General features: G+C 39.9%; 1 protein-coding gene across 2 annotated transcripts; it reads right to left on the bottom strand.

Annotated features, from left to right (window-relative positions):
* Window positions 1-2,326: 2,326 nt before the first annotated feature.
* Window positions 2,327-15,257, bottom strand: LOC131252954 (protein NBR1 homolog). 2 transcript variants are annotated; one of them, XM_058253760.1, is made up of 7 exons: window positions 15,102-15,257; window positions 4,907-6,264; window positions 4,688-4,796; window positions 4,356-4,604; window positions 3,406-3,555; window positions 2,733-3,317; window positions 2,327-2,613 (listed from the first exon to the last, which is right to left on the bottom strand). In XM_058253760.1, exons 1-7 carry the CDS (start codon window positions 15,117-15,119, stop codon window positions 2,593-2,595), a joined length of 2,490 nt encoding a protein of 829 aa, XP_058109743.1. In that variant the 5' UTR covers window positions 15,120-15,257; the 3' UTR covers window positions 2,327-2,592. The 2 variants fall into 2 exon arrangements, with proteins under 2 accessions (XP_058109743.1, XP_058109736.1); XM_058253753.1 differs by having other exon boundaries at window positions 2,327-2,603; window positions 15,102-15,256.
* Window positions 15,258-22,108: the final 6,851 nt, after the last annotated feature.

A 22,108-nucleotide genomic window follows, 5' to 3' on the forward strand; every position in this document is an offset into this window, starting at 1 on the left:
CCTTTCCAATCTCAAAAGGGAAGTTGTAGTCAATGTTTTAAACATCGACAATATCGGTAGATACCACAATATATCTCGTATCCCACTTGTGAGATATGAAACACACTAGTAGTGTCAATATATCCCACATGTTTGGTCTAGTGAGCATTTTCAATTTCTAATCCTTTTTTTGTTGACATTATGTTAAATCAGTGCCAAATGGTTACACGACATATCATGAAGTTAGAATTTTGATTTCGATATCCATTGGTTATTCATGTTCTCCATTTTTTTTTCAAAATTTTCCTTCAACTAACTGTTAATTGAGACTAATTTCAAAGTATTTAAGAGTATTTGATTAATTGATCATCACATATACTCTAATTTTGAAATTTGAGTATATGCGGTCCGATTTGATAAATTTTCCAATTTCTCCCAAATTACTTGCACAGTTGCACTCCAAACATGAAATCAAATATGTACAAGGTTTGATCTATTGATTTGTTAAGTTTTTGTCAATTTTTGAAAAATAAATATTATTTTTTATTTAAAAATATTAAAATATTATTTTTTTCCTAAAAAGTATGTAGGAATGTTTGATTAAATGATTATCACATATACTTTAAATCTTAGGTATTCGATTTGAATAAAGTTGCATTAGTTTAGTCAAACAACACATAGCTTAGAACCTCATACAAGGGAAACCTATTATGTGCACTTCTTTTTTGAGATAGTATGATTTAAAAGTATATATTAAGGCCTTTTTTTAATAATCCCTGAGGTTTCATTGAAAAATTCAACTTTTTTTTTTTTAATGTTTCCCCATGTTTCCTAAAAAGTACAATAAATTAAGCGATATATCTAACAAACACTGGTTGTCGTAATCAATCGGCGTTCCTCTAACTTAGCTCTCATATATTAGATGGGCCAATTATTCTGCCTGCAAGCAAATAGGATCAATCGAACAGCAGTGGACTACTATCATCCTTCGTAACAAAAAGGCAGGTAGAATTTTGGATCCTGTGTTACCCTATAAACATCCCCAATTGTGGCCCAAAGAAATCTGCAAAAACTAAGTGGAGGATTTTTTATTTTTTATTTTTAATACCTGAAATCAAAGATGTGGGCACAGGAATCACCATCTTTCTATATGCATCAACCTTTTGTTGAGAATGGATTCCATCTTTCTATATGCATCAACCAATTGTTCAGAATATCTAAGCATCCATCGTGCTCAACAACTAAAATGAGGCATATCAATAGAGGGATGTCAATGGGTGTACCCGTACCACCAGGTACCCATGGACCCAAACCTGATTTACCCGCTGTGACCAGATAGGGTCTCACATTTTGGGCCCATTTAGATAATCCGGTCTAGTCGGGTTTGGTTGGGTTCATGTGATAGGCCTAGTTAAAGTCGGTGTTGGCTCCATTTTAAAGTACACGTGTGTGCACGTAGATTATTCCACCAAAAGAAATAAGAGATTTTCCAAGAGAGGCCATTTACACACCATGAATGTGTTGAGCGCCGTATGTGTTATCTAAATCATCCATTTGGTGGGCCCAAACATGTAAATTCTCTTGTTTGTCCCAAACTAAACTCAAAACCTAGATCCAAAGAATCGTTTCAAAAATAAAATAAAACGGAAACCAACATCCAAGGAAACCCATACCAAACTGAATCCAGGTCGGGATCTTAAACCAGAACTACCGAAACCCAGTTAGCCTAGGTATTCTACTGTAAGAGGTCCTGACCCAAACCCAACCCATTAACAGCCCCACAAGCCTCAGTCAAAAACGTCCCTAAAACCCCCCACAAAAAGCATTGAAACATGTTAGCAAACATTTCTGAAGATTCGTCCCTCTCAGATATAGGCTTATAATAGGTGTGTAGGGAGGTTCTTGATGCAATTGAGTTGCATCATAGGGCGGGCACCACCAAAACCGATACATATCTGTTTTGGGGTACGGTTTCAGGGGTGATACTTCAAAACCACATCTTATTGGGAATGCTTGTAACAAATTAACCCTGCAAAACAATACAGATGCAATATGTACAGGATAATCAATACATCCCAATACAAATGCCATATACTATCAGAATGCGTCTCCTATACCATCCAAATACATCCTCCGCGTATATGCTTCTAAGAGAATCCAATACCCTAATCAAGGTCAATAAAATCAACATGAGCCAAGTGAATCTAGCAGTAGGAGAAACAGCTGCGCTGAAGAACACACCTACCAGAAGGTATTCCACAGAAGCAGTAGTTAAACTCCTGATGATACAAGCAAAAAAGCCACAGCGCAACTAAATTTCACATATCCTGATACAGATGCCAAACAGTTAAACAAGCAATCCTATATAATATTTATAAGAATATGTCCCATAATCATCCAGACATCTGTCAACATCCTAGTATTTTCTACTCCGGTAAATTATTTTGCATGCATATACACCGGAAAATATAAACATACGAGTAGAGCAAAAACTATTTACAAGATCTCCAGCATAAGCATATCCTCTATGCTTTCTCCCCTGCAATGAGATCCAAGACAACCCGCTTTATGCTTCCACCATTCTTCATTAGCAACTTCTTGTTCATCTCCCGATCACTGAATCCCTGCAACCAACTTCTCTCCAAATCAGTTTTTTTTTTCCAGAGGCAATCTGAAACCAAATAAAGGGAAGAAGAAAATTCCCGTGGACTGTGATATGTCCCACTTTTATCAAGTTTGGAACGGAGACTTACCATCTCTTCCAGTTCCTCAAGCATCGGATCCCATTCAGAGATGCTGCAGAGATCATCCAATGACTGTGCCAGGTCGTACTCGTTCTTCCTCAGAATCTTCTTGTTCAAATCCATATGCCTGAAACCCATCTCTTCCAACTCCTTGAGAAGGGTCTGCTCATATTTGTCCCCCTCAGAGGCTCCCACTCCAAAAGAGGGCAGTGATGGCAGTGACCGTGGTGAGACCTCAGCAGCTTTTGGAAACAGATCGGATAAATCAATGATGGGATACGAAACAGATGCAGCTTCCTGGGGGACAGGCGGTGCAGCGGCCCCACTACCCTTAGGCAGTGGACTGATGTAACCCATCTGCTCAAGATCAAGAATTTCGCTCTCAGTTGTGAGGGGCTCATTAACCAATGGCGTCACCAACTCATGCTCCATATTGTAGGGGTCAGGTACAGCAACACCACCATCCTTTGGCTCGACATTCACATCTATTGCAATTGCACCCTTACCCATCCGCCGGCCACTTTCTGGGGGCAGGTTCAAGTTCAAGCTAGCATGGAGGCCATCAGCGAGAGGATCTCGTCGTGTGTCTTCCACCTGCAACCCAGAAACATAATGTTATCTAAGCTGATGAGAATCAACATGAAAGACCGCTCAGGTATGCTGATAATGTATAAGTACATACCTGGATAGCAACCCAAACACGTTGCCCAAACCTCTGGCCAGAAGGCGATGCCATCCTCCAGTACGAAGTGTATCGACCAGGCCTCAATGGTGCTGTAAAATCAACTGCAACATCAAGTTCCTCACCCATGGGGTAACCGCTCTCCAGAATCTGCATTTGCCAATAAGCATAAATCACCTTGCTGCCCCAAAACAGGAAGGGTAAGTCCTTCCTAGCGGGATCAACATATTGGGGCTAGACAGCCACCTGGCACATCTGCGAGATCCATGCCATTCTCATTAGGCAGGACCCACCATAAAGATGCTCTGGTCAAAAAAAATTCAGGCCGGCCCACTCATCAGCTGGCCCCTACATGTAGGACAATGGACAGTAGCAAAGAACAGCACATGTGATCCAACAGACAGTGAGGCGCAATTGTGGGTCCCTCATGCATTCCTCATCGGAGGAAGAAACACACAAGAAACAGGAAGTACGCCCAAAACCAAGAAAAATGTTTGTGGATAAGCCTATTTGGATTGGTGGAAACCAAAAGGTAGATGAGGTAAAGAAAAATTCACATCTGAAGAAAACAATGGAAAAGAATTCTTACATAACCTGTTTGTTTTAGCATATATGATTTCGATGGAAATGTGGAATCAAAAAGTGAGTTGTCGCTCTAGAAGGGTGGAATTTCCACTTCTTAAATTCTAGAGAGGAAAAGGAAATGGCCCTTTTCTGAGGAAATGGAAACTAATTTCCACATCCTCACCCCTCTTGGCTTTCGCAAACATGGGCAACATCACATCAGAGAAAATCAGTTACCTTTCCTCCATTAAATCTCATTTTCCACCAATCCAAACTGGCCCTAAGGATTTCAAGTTGTAACCCAGTTCCACGTATGAAAAATAATTACAAAGAAAACAAGAAAAAAAAAAACAGGGCACTTGCTAGAACACAATTGACTTGCTCACCTCCAAATCAACAGAGACACTATTAGCGAAACGATCCCCCCCTGTCCATACAAGCTTCGTGCCACGCGGCCATGCAGCAGTACCATCGTTGCGCATCCTCCATATCTTTGTAAAAGGAGTTCCTGGGAGCATCGAAGTTCCATCCAAGACATTCACATCTAAGATGAAGCGACTCTCAAGCTTTGATTTCAATGGTCTCAATCCACAGCCTCGAACAACACGTGGTGATGGGCCTCGAAATCGTGGATTCTGACACCAAGAGAGTATATTAAAAATCAGTTGAACATTGGTAGGGTAAAAATTATAGGGAAACTGAAGAAATTATTCCATACAAAATTGAAAGATTGAGGCGTCTGGTAACTAGCATGGTCGATTCTAGTGTAATCAGCATCATTCCCCAGTTCAGAGAAGCAGACATTGCACAGATCATAGTCATCTTTCCTGGAAAAACAAGTACCCCAAGCAGCAGAACTCATGAAGCAGCGACATAGACTTTCTCCCAAAAGAATTCATATAAAAAAGTAAAGCAAATAAGAAAGTACTCTTCTTACACTTTAGACTTGAATCGAGCCCCCATTATCGGGTGCATTCCACAACCATCACACCGGACACCGCGATGGAATGTTCGAGGAACACTGTCATACTGGACATGGCTCCTTTTAAATGGATTCCCGGCGGGGTAGTGCCAACCCCAACCACCACCAGCATCTGCTCCACCCATCGGGATATTGACAGGAGAACCATTCTCCGTGTTACCAGCCATTTGTGAAGTAGAGAACAATACATTAGTGCCCAAAACATCATCAAAGCCATTAAGTTGTGGAACGGGTGGCATTAGCAAGTCCGAATCTTCAGAACGACGTGGATTGAAATCCATGAAAGGATCAACAAGGTCCACAGCCGGATGAGATTTTCCAGGTTGACAGCCTCCGCCTTCCATCAGGAATTCCGAGTCAACAATGGCCCCCACCATGTTAGCACCATCACTAACAAAAGAGGCGGTTGGATGAGCAGAAGTCCCAATGGCCCCCACCATGTTAGCACCATCACTAACAGAAGAGGCAGTTGGATGAGCAGAAGTCCCAATGGCCCCCACCATGTTAGCACCATCACTAACAGAAGAGGCAGTTGGATGAGCGGAAGTCCCAATGGCCTCCGCCATGTTAGCACCATCACTAACTTTAGAGGCGGTTGGATGAATGGAAGTCGCGATGATACCCACCATGTTATCACCATCACACTTCCTTGAATCATTTGTGGGAGTTTGATTGGAGACAGCATTTGTTGATGACACCTTTGGAATGCTGCCTGGGTCATCCGAAGCTCCTGACACCACTGGAATATTAAGATTGGGGCATGGATCACTAGCAGGCATGTTTGGCGTTGCACTATCCTGATCCTGGGAAGGTGGACCCAGGTTGGATTGTCCCGACTTTGATAAATACTCCACAAGCTCAGCAAGCGCTGGCGCAGAAGATGCAGCTTTCGATATAAAGTCATTAGATAACTTCAAGAGTACATCACGTAAGGGCTCCGGCACAGATTTCATTGCTTCTTCGATGCCAGCGCTGACACGAGGAGGCGGATGAGATTGGACTCGTGGTGACCGTATGGGAGTTGAAGCTCTGCTCTGTGATCTTGTGTCAGAAGTCGTGGCCATAATTGTGTTTGACACGACATTTATCCTCAGGGGATTCAGGCGCTGAGTCACAACAGCATCAAGTAGATCAGCATCCTCAACAAGAGTTACAATATCATTGTCTTCATCAACATACGTAAGGTTGAGATCAGCATCCGGTTGAAGCTTGAAAAGATTAATTATCTTTGCTCTTAGTCTATCCATGTCAAGATCCATGACATCTCCATTGATAATGGCATTAAAGCGTCTGAGAGTACCACCATATTTTACCTGAGAATATGTATACTCAAGCAATAAGAGATGAATATCTCATAATTCAATACACAACAACACACATAAATGGATAGATTTTAATGCGCTTTGCTGAGCACACGCGTGTGCAACAAAGCTCATGTACACACAACACATGCACCAGCATGGCACAAAGGTGCAAGATCCAATCCATCCATCAGGTTGGTCCGGCATTCAACATGTTTCCTAGAAATAAATCTGGTTCTCTCAGCAGCTGGTCCCCAATATTGGAAACAGCCGGATGAGTTTTACAAGTTCAGCCAAGTTTTCCAGAGCTGTACATTAGTTTTGCAGACTGTGCCACACTTGACCAGTAGATCAACCTGATTCTTGGGTTGGGGCATCAATTCAGTAGTCCCATTCTTACAGATGGATTGGATCTCAGACCTATCATGCCATGCTGGCAAATGTGGCATGTAGGTGAGCTTTATTGCACACGCATGTATGCTTAGAAAATCTCAGATCTATATATGCAAATAAACACAATGAAAGACACAAGTAACACCAAAAAAAATGTTCTCTTAACAATGACTAAATGATAAAGGCTCTAACTGAGCAAAGGTTACTGAAGCTGTCTGCTCAGGTCTTAAAAGCATATTGCAAACTTCATCACAAAAGACAAATCCAAGTAAAATACTGGGTGGTTAAAATGAAGAGATCATGTTGCCGATCGAAATCAAAAGATCCAATTTATGGTTAGTTTCTTAGCACAAGAGTATTTTCTACACCCTGAATCACTTGACACATTGAAACCCACAAGACAAAATTCTCTCCCTTCCTAGATTCCAGACCCAATGTAAATTGAAGGCTTCCGGCTTAAAGACAGAACTACTAGCTTATGCACATAATTTATAACCAGAAATGCTAGTTCTAGAACTCATAGTCATTAGTGTCAGGATAGATAGATAGATAGGGAAATGTTACTATGATATGAGGTCGACCTCATGGGAGCTTCCCATGAGGTCAAGCTCTGTGGACCGGACCGTGATGTCTGTCAGATGGATACGGAAATGGTACTATGATTCGATGATGTAAACCATTTATATGGTTGGACTCATCACGGATGGAGGGGATATACATAAAATATTCTTAGATTGGACTGTTTCAATCATTTCACTCTATTCTTGTCACTCCCATGGCCACTTTCTTACTTGTGATCGCCATTACATCTGAAGTTACCAATGCATTAATTGACGGATACATTAATAGTGGTTGTCACATTAATGGACATGCAAATAAGTCCCAACACTCAAATTAAAGCACCTTTGTAAAAGATAACTATGGCACAAAAAACAAGGCAAATGTTTCAGGATCCACGCCCCATGGAGAACTTTATAGGTACAACAAACAAGTTGCCAGAAAAAAGCACAGGTGAAAGAGGCATCCTCTACAATGGACTTCAACTAAGTTCGTGTTGAGCCGATGCTTAGGGTTGAACCATCAACTTCCATCAAAAAAGAAGAAGATTCATCATAGAGATAGTACAACTCCAAAGGTTAAGATTTGTTTCCAACTTGAGGATGAGTTCTTTCAAAGATTGAGAGAATTGATGCAAGCCCAAGGACCCACAGCAGGACCCAACATGTGCTGATTTTGGATTGCTTATTTATAGATTTGAGGTCTAAATATCAAGATTTACAATTTAGTATTTATGAAAAATGTGGGGGCTAATTTAAAGATGTAATATGAGGAGATGTTATTGAAGATATAAGAGCTAATTTGAAGACATGAATGAAGATTTGGAGGTTATTTCCTAGATTCACTTTTAATATTATTAAACTTTTATCATCTTAGGTAGATTATAAGAGATAATTTGAAAACATGATTGAAGATTTGGAGGTTATTTCCTAGATTCACTTTTATTATTATTAAACTTTTACCATCTTAGGCAGATTAGATTGGTTTGAAATCAATTATGAATTATTTGAAATCAATCTCGTAGCTTGGGGGATTCTAATTGAAGATTCATTTAAGGTCTATAAAAGAGGAGGTGTGGGAGGTAAGCATTCCAAAATTTTCTGTGTGACTTTCCTTAAATATCATAAGAAGAAGCTTAATATCTATACAATTATTTCTCCCCCTTTACTCGAATATTCTTATAGGTACTCTTGTTTGTTTCTTTGTGATTCGGGTGTAGAGATTTCATTGACTCGATAACCGGATTGCACCACATGCCACTCCTCTCCTTGCATCTCTTCCACTTCATGGCTTGCTAGATCCCTCCTTATGGTCAATGGCCATCATAGGGTCTTAGACACCCCATCATAAAGGGAGGTTGACTACATGTGGAACTATGGGCGAACACTAAGGCCCCGTTTGTTAAATCTAAAGTCTAAAGACCGAATCTGAAATCCGAAGCTGAATCTGAAACCCCAAGCCTGAATCTGAAATCTGAAGTAAAAAAAAAAACTTGTTTGATAATTATGGCTGAAGTCTAAAAATTGAGTACTGAATCTGAAACAAACGGTTTGTTAACAAACATCTTGAATATCTGAAATATGTTAATTTGACACATTTGCGCCTATCTCTCATTTGAAAATGTTTTACATTATAAAGAAATTATTTTTTATTAAATAAAAATAAAATCATTAGCAAAAAAAACTTCAAATAAGGTCCATCTTATATTTATATGCTATCCAAACCGTTTATAAGGTCATTACAAATCAGATGAAGTGAAAACATATTGATCCAAAACTTCCGTGGCCTATTTAAGTTTGGGTTTCAATTCACATCCTTTTTCGCGCTTTAATACGAGCTTCTGTGACCCCAAAAATCATATTGATCCAAAGCTTCTGTGACCCCAAAAATCATATGCAAATTATTTTTCGTCTCAAGCTTTAAAACAAGCTCGCCAAATGGATGGATGGTTTGGATATAACACATGCCTCATGATGGGACCCACAGAACCAGCAGCTATATAGCTGGTGTGAAGTACACCAACCAATCCGCATCCTACTTGGACGCGGATTAGCTACCGAGTTGAATAGCTAGATTTGCTGCTGAAGTGACATCATAAGTTCCATGGGCCCACTATGATGTATGTGCTTTATCTGCACCGTCCATCTATTTAGAGATTTAATTTTAGAGCATGAGTTAAAGAATGAGGCAAATCCAAATATGTAATTGACCCCACCACAAAAAAACAGTGGCAAGATTGATGCCTACCGTTGAAACCTTCCTAAGGCTCACCGTGATTTTTATTTGAAATCCAACCTGTTCACAAGTTAACACAGACATAAAAGAACAGAAAAACCAAATATCAGCTTGATCAAGAACTTTTGTGGCCTATTTAAGTTTTTAATGGTGGTGTTACTCTCCCCACAGTTTTTTGTAGTGAGGTACACTGGAGCTTTGGATTTGACTCATTCTTTGGATCTTTACCTAAAATTATATTTCCAAATGGATGGACGACATGGATACAAAATATACATCATAATGGGGCCCACATAACTTGGTGACATAACTTCAGTAGCGAGTCACGGAGGATGCGGATTTCCTGCAAGAGCCATTAGCAGGAAGATCCTGCGCTGTGAACTTAGGTGGGGCCCGCTGTGATGTTTGTCAGGAATCCACTCCGTCCATCCGTTTTGTGAGCTAATATTAGGAGATTAGACCAAAATCAATGTGGATCCAAGACTCAAGTGGGCCGTACTAAAGGAAAAGGTATTTAGGGAAATTCCTACCATTGAAACTTCCTTAGGTTCGACGGTGATGTTTACATGCCATCCATACCATTAATAACGTCATTCCTACTGGGATGAACCGAAAACACAAATATTAGCATGATTCAAAACTTCTGTGGCCCCGCAAATATTTCCACTATGGATGTTCAATTAGCACGTTTTTGGCCCACTTGAGAATTGTATACGGTTCGTTTTTTACCTTATGTTCTAAAATGAACTCACAAAATGTATGGACGGTGAGGATTTATCACAAACATCCTAGTGGCCCCACCTGCATTCCCAGTGCGGGAACTTCCTGCGAAATGCTTTTATAGGAAATCCACGTCCGAAAACAGATTGGATACTTCCCTGCCACCCGCCAATGGCTAATGGTCGGTGCTATGTGGGCTCCACCATAATGTATGTGTTTCATACATGCCGTCCATCTATGTTTCTAGATCATTTTATAGTATGAGACAAAAAATGAGGTATATCACAATCTCAAGTGGACCACATTACAGGAAAAAAAAAATGTTGAATTAATATCGACCATTAAAAACTTTTTGGGGGCCATAAAAGTTTTGGATCAAGTTGATCTTTGTTGTTTCCATTCATCTAGGTCTATATGACCTAATCAATAGATTGGATGTTAAATAAACAGTACATTGGGCAAAATTTTAATGATGGATATCCAATCACTATTGTTTTCCTATGGTAAGGTCCACCGGAGATTTATATTCCTCTCTTTTTTATATCGAGCCCTAAAATGATCTTTAAAAATGGATGAACGGAATGGATGAAACACACACATCATGGTGGGGGCATAAAGAAGTTTCATGGGTTAAAAGTTGATTTTGCATTGCGCAAACAATTTAAAGAGAAAAAATTGCCGTACTAACTTAAAAGGGATAATTTTGGAAGCAAAAATTTTTGTTTAACAAAAAATTCACTAAGCGCATGCCGCATTCTCCGTTAAGCCATACTCCTATCACTGAAAGAATTCAGTGAAAAACCACTTAGCGCTTTCCTTCTTCCACGTTAACGACGCATTAACAAACACCACTAAACACAGAACATATTCCCAATTCCACGTTAAATGCAAAAATTCAGTGTTAACAAACAGGCCCTAAGATGGAATAGACCCACTAATATGCCCAATGTCCCCGCTACAATATGATGAGAGGCTATTCCCCCCGAAACAAAAGGTATAAATTATAAAAACTTCTGATTGTCATTAAACCCATCCATGAAGTTGAAAGTGAGTTCCTTCTCGAGCCTGTAAAGAATCTTCTGGATAAACATTAAGACTTCCTTTGGCATGCTCATAAATTGACTTCGTGCAGTTCAACTACTTCCAATTCCATTGCACCAAGTACCGACATTCTCAAGATAGAATTGCTTCTTAATCACCCCTCATCAAGCGTCATTAATGCATTCATACCTTGCTCCGCCTCCACATGAGGCTTCCCCAACAGCTAGGACAAAGTTATCATGATTATTTACGCATGCGTGACCATCATGGGGAGAAATTGGCATAAAAATCATCCCCATCCAGTCATCAAACAAAATATTGGCGATACATTGATCTAGATGGTGTAGCCCACCAAATGAGTGTATGAGCATCATTCTCACACCAAGTGATCGTCATGTTGGGGGCTTGGGGCACACGTTTTGCAAGGCTTGGATTACCCCACGCATGAGATAAATGTGAAAATATATGTAATTTTGTTTGTGAGACGTGAGTGTATGGTTGTCATGTGATAAACATATATGCATATGTGTGTTTGTGTTGGTCTTTAGATAACACAACACAGCAAGTTGTCCTAGCCATTTCTCCCTCTCTCCTTTCCTTCTTCTCTTTCTTCTCTAAATTTCTTCTTTATTTTATTTTTTTACTTGGTATCAGAGCGTCCGATCCGGGATCTGACCGCAACCTACAATAGTGGGGCCCACTATTGACATTGTCCGCGTGTAGGCCGGGAGTTCTTTTTGAAGTAGAAAGTTGAGATCTGGTGATTTTAGAAGAATAATGGAGATTTTTCTCCATATTTTGGAGTAGTTTTGTGGTGTTCCAGGAAAAATGAAGAAAAAATCGAAAAAGTCCAGATTTCATTCTTTTTGCTATACTGTTTTTCTGAAGGACTTTTGAGTAAATCTTCCACAAGGATTGGGTGTGGTTTATCAAAGAGCAATCACCAGATACAAGTCCCACGAAGCCCTGTCAAGATTTGAAGGTGTTATGGCATGTTTCGTGAAGAGTGTGTCGTCGGCCCCTTGTTTTTTGATCTTTTGTTAGGATTTCTTTATTCCCTTCTCTCTTTTTTTATGTTATGGGGCTGCGATGTAATACCATGTTGCTAGGATTGCTTGTATCATGCCTAGAAGTATCATGTGCACACAAGGTGTTCGACGAAATGCTTCACTCAACTTCACATGGGAATCTCCTTACAAATAGTAGATCTTTCCTTCTCAGTTCATCTTCTCTTCCTTTATCAGGCCATGTTGTTTGTTGTGAGTGTAGTTCACTCACATTGTGTTGCACATGATGCACACAAGTCTCCAAATGCTATTGTGTGTGTTCTCTTGAGTGTTACACGTGATGCACACTTATTTATTATGCAAGTTGCACTTGTTTGTGGAAGAATTTGCATGTGGATAACAAACTTGTGACTCAATGTTTGTCGAGTTTAGTTATGGCCATATACTTGAAGAGAAGGTTCAACAAATGAAGAAAGTTCGAGCTACAGTCTATATCCTGCCATGTTGTGTTTGAGGAGCAATGATCCATGCTCATAATCACTATCTTCTTTGCATGTATTCCAAGCTGGAGCATGATCGATATACATGCTCCTTGTGGGGGAGTGAAAATATATGTAATTTTGTGTGTGCGTGTGTATGATTGTCATGTACTCTTATGGAGCGTTTTAACATTTCCTTAAGTTAATATATATATGTGTGTGTCCTTTGCTTCTTCTCTTTCTTCTCTACATTTCTTCTTTATTTTATTTTTCTACTATAAATTGGCAAGAAACACAATGTAGCAAGCTTAATTTGTGGATGCATGCGTGAGATAATCTAGCACAAAAATAGCCCCATCCAATCATCTGGTGGTCAAACACCTATTTTCCAGGACATAATATTGGAGAAAACCAAAGTGAGTACCCCATGGAGAAAACCATAAGTAGCCACAGCCCTGAGAATCAAGAATCAAGCAAATACTCTTGGAGTAGCACTTTCAAGCAGCGCAGATTACAAGCATACCAAGATGATCCACCCCACTTGCTACTAAGAGTGGGACTTTACACCTACACCCATGCATGCTTATCATAGATCTGAATATTGATATCGTATCGCCTGATAAAAACATATTGTATCCGCATCGGTAGAGGACAATATGCAATATAGGACTATCGGCTCAATACAAATAATAATAATAATAATAATTTGAGACATATCAAAGCGTATCAATGAAAAAAAACTGACCAGTATCGATTGATACAGGGCATATCGACACCGATACTGGCTGATACGCCCATAAAAGGTCAATTTTGAACCATTTTTTTTCAAATTCTCACTCATGTAACCTTTTCTCTCTTTTTTTCATTTAAACCATAAAGGAAGCTTAAAAACTCATTTTAGACAAGATTTAGACCTATTTTGAGATCAAAGCAAATGATTTGAATAGAATTTGACAAATCGAAGCTTCCTTTTGATATTTTTTTCTATGTATTGTATTTCAATGTAATGGACCCTAATTCACCAAATCATGCTTTATTTGTGTTCAATTAAGGCCCACGTAGTTGACCTTCAACAAGTCAAACTGACAAACAACATTCTTATCAAAGAAAGGTCTGATACACCATCACTGAATGTCCAAAATGCAAAAATAAAAAATAAAAATAAAAATAAAAAAAATTGATCGATTCTTGAATATCTTCTTATTCTCTTTTTTACCTGATATTTTTCTTATTTCTTTGGCTTAAAAAAATTACCAATATGGTCCAATATGGACCGATATCAATACGCAGTATTGTATCAGTTTTTGGTCAGGCTGATATGCCTCCAGATACCAATATTCAAAACCATGAAGCTTACATGCCATTGTTAAAACAAAATGCATGACCATCATCTACATGCATGGAGAACTCAATCAACATCTACCAAATTTAATGCTTTGAGGGTGCACAAAGATTAGCGCACTACCAAATATGTAGAATCATCGCATCAAATTCCACTAATCCCACGTGTATGTATCACCCAGCCCCCTCCACAGATCAGCACACATGACCAGCTTGCATGCGCAGCAACCATAAGGCGGGCCCCACCATGCAAATTCCCAGGCCAAAAAAATCAGCCAGTCTCATTCATCGAGCAGGCGACAGTGTGGGGAGCATGCTGATGGCAGAAAAAAGAAATCCTGTTCTAACCGTCCATTTACCACCCACACCGTGGCCCACCTGACGAGTGAACAAACAAGATTTTTTTTTTTTTGCAGCCGCCTCTTCAATGCAGGACCCAACTGATAGGGGCACCACGGACCAGCCCCCTCTGATCAGCACATGCGACAGGCTTGCATGTGCAGCACCCATCAGGTGGGCCCCACCATGCAAATTCCCAGGCCGAAAAAATCAGCCAATCCCACTCATCAATCAGGCAACAGTTGCAGAGCATGGTGATGGCAGGGGGGGGGGGGGGTCCTGTTCCAACCCTCCATTCATCACCTACACCGCAGCCCACCGATGAGTGAACCGATCAGATTTTTCCAGCTAGGGCATCTCCAATGCGAGTCCCAACTGATAGACGGCCCAGATGTCCCAATTGCATGCCGAGAACTGTAACCCATGCGCGCATGCGAGACAAGAAAATCTCTCCATAGCAAAAGCGCCCAAGAAAAAACCAAAACCCTTAAAACCCATCATACATACAACAAATGATCTCCGAATGAAAGAAATTTACAAAAAAAAAAAAACATATATGCGAAATTGATATCTACGCCCACCCTCTTCTACAACACCACCCTTCTCTTCCTAGTTTCTGCAATACACACTACAATTTTGCGTTGGCGTGTATTCCAAGATTAGGAAAAAAAAGGGGGGAAATGTAAAATGATGCCTTTTTACAGAATAAAAAATAGAAATATAAAGAAAAAATCACCTTGATTACGAAATCCATAGAGAAATTGCAGAATCGTAATGGGAGAGGAGGAGAAGAGCTCTGTCTAGTCGGTAGAAGAAAGACTCTGGAGATTTCTTACACGCCTTTGTTGGGATTTTATAGCTGCTTCGCGTTACTTCACTGCCAAGGAAACAATATGTAACCGTGCGACGTGAGATGATACACATGCGGGACGCGGATTGCGTGAGACGCTTCGATAAATCTGCGGATACACCGAGGTGGGTGGATCCCTCACTGTGGGGCCCACCTTGATGTATGTTTCTTAAATCCACTCCGTCCATCCGTTTTTTCATCCCATTTTATGGCACGAGACAAAAAATAGTGGAAACGGATTTGCTACTCCCCCTGCCACCGGTCAACGGCTGGTGGTCGGTGATCTGTGGGCCCCACCATGATGTATGTGTTTCGTCCACTCCGTCCATATATTTTATTAGATCATTTTATGGTATGATACAAAAAATGAGGTATATGTCAATCTCAAGTGGACCACGTTATTCGAAACAGTGCTGAATAAACTTTGACCATTAAAAAATTTTGGGGGGCCATATAAGTTTTGGATCAAGTTGATATTTGTTTTTTCCCTTCATTTGGGTATGTATGACCTAATAAATAGATTGGATGTCAAATAAACAATACAGTGGGCCTTGGGAGGATTTTATTGGTGGATATCCCATCAATATTGTTTTCATGTGGTGTGGTCCACTTGAGATTTATATTACTCTCACCTTTGGGTCAAGCCCTAAAATTATCTGTAAAAATGGATGAACAAGATGGATGAAAGAAATACATCATGGTGGAGCCCACGGAACACTGACTTTCAATATATATAAATTTAAGGTGGACCACCCTAGAGAAACAATTGTGATTGATAATAAAAACTTCTCAGGCGATGAAGAGATTTTTCCTATTGTACGACTCATTTATAAGCCACCGCACATTGCTATGCCACCGCATATGTAACTTTCAAGAATAATCCCCTATTATATGGATGACTTTTCACTAATCGAAAATGCTCCTACTTTATCAATTTCACTCCATTTTCTTTCTTACACACAAGTACACATCCAAACTTATCTTTATCACTCTTATTCCTTCTTTCACTCATTTTCTTCATTAAATCTCTATAGAATCTCCGTCCTATTATTACATTACATCTTCCATGTTCCATTCTACTCGAGGCTATCTACATTCTTTTTCCGAGAGGACGTGAATGCAGTGATAAACGTGAAATCTTAAAGGCTTTTTTTCCAAAGAACGTGTTTCACATCAACACACTCTTATTCTTCTTCTCAAACACGGATTTTACTAATACAAAAGCTGTGGGAAGTAAGGATGTTTAAAATCTATAGAATTTACCTATAAGTATGCGGTCAATTTTATGCACTTATAAGTCAATTTCTCACGGTTATCCAATAAACTTTAAGAAGTTCGTGGTCAATTTAACGAAGTTTCGCGGTAAATTTCACGAAGTTCCTGGTCAATTTACTGAATTTATCGGCCAAATTCATACACTACTCGGTCGATTTCACACATTTTACCGTCAACTTCAAGAAGTGAACAGTCAATTTGATGATGTTTCACAGTAAATGTAATGAATTTCTCACTCAATTTCATGCACTTATCGGTAAATTTCACACAATTATCTGTCATTTTCACTCAAATATGACCAACTCATAAGTCAGTTCACTCAATTTGCAGTCAATTTCTCCCACTTCACGGTCAATTTCACTCACTTCGCGGATAATTTCTCTCACTTCATGGTCAATGTCAATCAGCTTGTGCTCAAGTTCACTCACTTCGCAGTCATTCTCAATCAGTTTGCGCTCAAGTTCAATCACTTTGCAGTCTTTTTCAATCACTTCGCGGTCATTACACTCACTTCGCTGTTAATTACACTCACTTCTCGGTCATTTTGCAATTAGTTTGCACTCAATTTCACTCACGTCGTTGTCAATTGCAATCACTTCAAGACTGATATGTGAGTGAAATTTATCCCGAAGAGGGTGAAATTGAGCTAAAAGCGAGAGAAAATGAACGTGAAGTGAGTGAAAATCATCGCGAACTGAGTGGAATACATCCCTGCGATTGAGAACTTCGAAAATTTGACCGATGAGTCGGTTATAATTGACCTATATAATGGTGGATTTCATACTACTCAGTCAAATCCACCTTATACGTGTGAATATTAAACGAGTTATATCTTTGTGTTTGCTTTCAGAAAATGGCTTTGACAATCATCCTATACTCATAAAGTGGAGAGTTAGTAAGCGAAAACAATCGATACATGTACAAGGGCGGAAACTCGAAACCTACTGTTGTGAGCGTCGGGACTACATATAATGAGTTTCTATCTAAAATGTACAGGATCGGGAAGAGTACGCCTAAGGATTATGATATTAGGTTGAAAGCATTGTACCCCTGCTCAAATAAATCAATCCTTCCCATTATAATTGAAAACGACGAAGATGATATAATGTTCTTGGCAGCACAGTCGAAGCATTCGGATCACTATATCCCTTTATTCATTGAGACAATGCAGCGCGTTAATGAGGCAATACTCGAAGACTCGGTGGCTTACAGTGGTTTCAAACATGACGCCCCAGTTGTTGAAAGTTTGAGTGAGGAACATGGCTTTAAATATGAATATATGGCATCACCTTTACATGTTCCTTTAAGCAACACTTCAGCCCGAGCCGGCTCAGACATCAAACTTCATGATAAGTAAAGTGAGTGTTTCGGCTAACTTCAAGCTCAGAAGTGAATATATAGCGTCACCTTCATGTACAAGAATAGATTTTCCTTCAACATCTAACGCCAGAAATGTAAGTGGAATCGACATTCCATTGCCCAAGCAGGCTCGAACATCGGACTTCATCACTGGTCATGCCATTGTGTCTTTCGAGTATGTTGGTTTCACTAATGCAGACCTATTACTATATTCATATCCACTTAATGACCTAATTAATATAGCCATTGACCCAACGTTTAAGGATAAGAGCCGGTGTAAGTATGTTTTTAGCCAATTTGCAATTTGCAACAATTTTTAATACAAGGTCTTGTATTCCACATCCAAGAAATTCACCATGGCGTGTATGGAAGATAAGCGTGAATTGAGGGTAATGCATCTACGGTGAATGACGCAGAGATATTCAAGATTAAGACTTACACATCCATACATACATGTGGAATGTCATGGATGAAGAGTGATCATCGGCAAGCAAGCAGTAAGCTAGCCAGTGAACTAGTTGTCAAGCGCATTGAGCAACGCCTTGGATTAAAGCCGAAGGACATTTATATTCGCAATGCAAGAAAAGCATAATATTCTTATTAGTTATAAGAAGGTATGGCGCTAAAGAGATCGCAATCAATCACGTAATGGGGTCTTATGAAAACTCTTACAAAGAACTCCCGATGTACTTGCATGAGTTGAGGAAGGCGAACCTGAGGACAGTGACTGCCCTGCTTGTGAATCCACAGACAACAAGGTTCGAGAGATGTTTTGTTGTGATCGGACAGTGCGTTAGAAGTTTTCAAACATCTTTGCGAAGGGTCTTGGCCGTTGACGGGACGCATCTAAAAGGTAAGTACAAGGGTGTTCTGTTCGTTGCTACGGTTTTGGATGACGACAATAATATCTTTCATGTCCCTTTTGGTATCAGAGAATCAGAGAACAGAAACAGTTGGAACTGGTTCATTTCCTACCTCAATTGATTGTTAGGGGATCTACTTGGTCTTGTGATTATATTAAACCGACATAAAAGGTCTAATGAAAGAAGTTCCCCAGGTCTTTCAAGCAGCAATCTATGGCTACTGCGCCCACCATATATACCGAAACTTAGTGGATACATTCAAAGATAAGTCGTTAGAAATCCACTACTGGCAAGCTGTAAAGACTTGTACGAGGGTTGAGTTTAAAAAATTAATGCACGATATCAAACTTGTTAACCCTCAGGTATATGCATGGCTGAGAGAAATAAGCTATGAAAAATGGGTATCTTCGCACTTTTCAGGAAAAATATTCAATTTGGTCGCTACAAATATTGTTGAGTGTGTTAACGCTCTATTCAAAGAAGCACGAGAATATCCCATGACTATGCTAATAGAGACAATTAGAATTTAAATTCAAGAGATGTTCTATAAGAGAATGGAATCAGCATCATCATTTGTTGGACCGTTGACATCGTGGGCCGAGAAACAATTAAAGGATCTCATAGCGAAGGCACGGGATGTTCGTTACCATGCAAATTCTCAGGATGAATATTATGTTGTGGGAGACTACAACGATATTGTCAAGCTCAATGAGCTTTCTTGTATATGTCGTGAGTTTGAAGTTAATAAATACCCTTATTTTCATGTTCTTTCAGCCTGTATAAATAATCTTTCTCATTATTCGCACTACGCCCTGTTATAAACGGCGAGTAATTACTAGATCACATATGAAAATTTTGTGTGTCCAGTACAAGACAAGAGCCAATGAAAAATTTCTACTGGATTCAGGGAGTATTGTGCGAGTATCAAGCCCCCATGACAAAGGAGAATAACTGAAAGACCGAATAAGGCACGAATCCTTTTCCGTGGAGAAGAACGAAAAATAATAAAGTGTGGACGTTGTAAACAAACAGGACATAATCGCCGAAGTAGCAAATTTTCAATACCTCTAGAATAATGTAATTTGTAATTGTTCACCACCCCAAGTATAGGGTTGCGATGTAATAATAAACTCGGTAAGACCGAGGTCGAATCCACAGGGACTGAACTTTGTACGTAATCTAAAAGTAACCAGAACTAGAACTAGAAGAAGATACAATCTAAATCAGGAGAAATTAAGAGAATAATGGTAAAACACTTTAACTAAAACTTGTAAAATTCAAAGGTAGGGAACTAGAGATTTCAAGGATCCACTTATGAAGATCAGGGGGATCTATGCTTGATTCATAAACACAACTGGATTTAAAGTCCCATCTTCATCCAATTGGAAGATAATTCATTAAAATCTATATCTAAACTTCCTTTAATCTAGTTTTCAAGAGATGAGAGGTATTAGAATTGATTCCATCACAAAACCATGCCCATAGGACAAAGCAAACAACAGAATTTAGTCAATCCACATCTAATCTAAGGGAGTTATGAACGTTAGGAAGGGTTCCATCATCTAACCATGCCCATGAGACAATGGTGAACAACAGGGCTCCCACATTCATAATCCCTATAATGAACAGAACATGCTCAGAGCCATTGCAGATCCATTGTAATTTAAGTCACGATAAACTATTAAAGACTAAAAACATTTCATATAATCAAACTATAATAAAAAAGAATTCATAAACATAAATCAAAACCGTAGAAAACTCCCCATCACGCTACAAGCTTCACCTCTTAGCCCTAGCTAAGAGTTTTAGCCAGGTGTGATCAAGCTAAATCTCTTAAAAGAAAGCATAAAAGGAAAATAAGAAAAACTGAGGGAGAAAAACTCCCTAGCCGGTGTCCTCTTCCACTCTCTCTCTTGTGCTCCCACACTCCACACATCAAAAGATCCTAGGATGATCTTTCTCTCTCTCTCCCTTCTCCTTTTATAGCTGTTGGGAGGCTATGTCGGCTGGTGAAGTTAGTCGGTGGAGAACCGATTCTGTTTTGCAACAGAGTACGCAGGAAATGGGAGGCAGTTGTGTTTGATAGTTGTAGGAGAACCCTGTGATAGAAAAACTTTGATCTGCCTCCTAGGTGATGGTCGTGGACCCCATGGGAAGATTTTGAACGGTCTGGATCACTCATCCGACCGTGATCAAGATCGCAGAACGCCTTGAGGAGGCCGACAGCGTCCGCACGCTGTCTTGCCCACGGACCTACATTGGACTGTTCGGTGGGTCCCACAGTGATGTTTACAACGAAATCCATCCCGTCCATTAGATTCCCGACAAAAAACAAGTTGGAAATGGATGGTTGTGAATTGTTGTTGACGCAGCCCACTGATGCTTTGCTTCCACTGTCCAACCTACGTTTGAACGGTGATCTACTTGTGTACACGTGCATGAGACCAAAAGGTCAGCATGGCTAGGGTTATGGCCACCCTCTGGAGTGACTAGACGGCTTAGATCGTTATTTAGATGATCGTGGTGGGCCAGCAACCATCACAGCGGATGTCCGTCCGCTGCTACGTGCGTAAGGAGAGAAGGGAGTCGGGTCAACCCGACTTTGACAGGGCTCCCGGTCCGGTGTGGCTCGGTAGTGCACTGCCTATGTTCATGTGGGGTCCACTGTGATGTATATGAGAAATCCGCTCCGTCCATCCGTTTTGTCATCCGATTTAAGAGGTTGAGACCAAAATTGAAGCATATTCAGAGATCAGGTGGCCCCCGATTAGTGTTTTGTGGGATGATCTGTCCGTTGGGCCACTTCGACAAGGATCCAATGGCTGAAATTTGACTTGTACAGTTAATTTAGGGTCCTCATGTTAGACATAAAGTTTTGAACCAAACGGATAGTGGGAACCCTGTGAGCTTGCATTTAGGACGACTTTCAGGCCTCTTGGACTTCAATTGCTTAATTTTCTCGAATCTTTGGTGTGTAAATTCTTCGATCGTGGTCCCTTGCCTTGGTGACTTTTGAGTGTTAAATCCATAATTTTAGTACCCTTTTTCAATGAAGGCTCCTAAATTCACCTTGCAGCACAAACATGATTAAAATAGGGCGTTAAACAGTATCATGTTTGTAAAATCAGGTAGTAATTGGGGTCTAATATGTAATATTTGACCCTCAGCAGTAATGCAATTTTTGTAATACGACTGTGAATGTTATATATTGAATACATTTATTGCTTTATTTAAAATTACGAACTTCTTACCACCACGATTCAAACTTTGAATAAATAGACATGGCCATTATAGACAAAATACCAAATTAGAACATATATCATATAAATAAATTGTAACGTCTCAAAAAAATCCGTACAAGGACCCGAGTACCACCTTAGGCGGAAATCACCCAGG

Source organism: Magnolia sinica, chromosome 1 (assembly GCF_029962835.1).
Source record: "Magnolia sinica isolate HGM2019 chromosome 1, MsV1, whole genome shotgun sequence".
Taxonomy (NCBI): domain Eukaryota; kingdom Viridiplantae; phylum Streptophyta; class Magnoliopsida; order Magnoliales; family Magnoliaceae; genus Magnolia; species Magnolia sinica.

Excerpts from the sequence above, each read along its gene's own strand:
- LOC131252954 (XM_058253753.1), bottom strand. Across the intron at positions 3,556-4,355 it reads GTGTCTCTGTTGATTTGGAG|ATTCTGGAGAGCGGTTACCC; the intron begins GTGAGCAAGTCA and ends TGGCAAATGCAG. Across the intron at positions 2,604-2,732 it reads TTGAGGAACTGGAAGAGATG|GGATTCAGTGATCGGGAGAT; the intron begins GTAAGTCTCCGT and ends AGTTGGTTGCAG.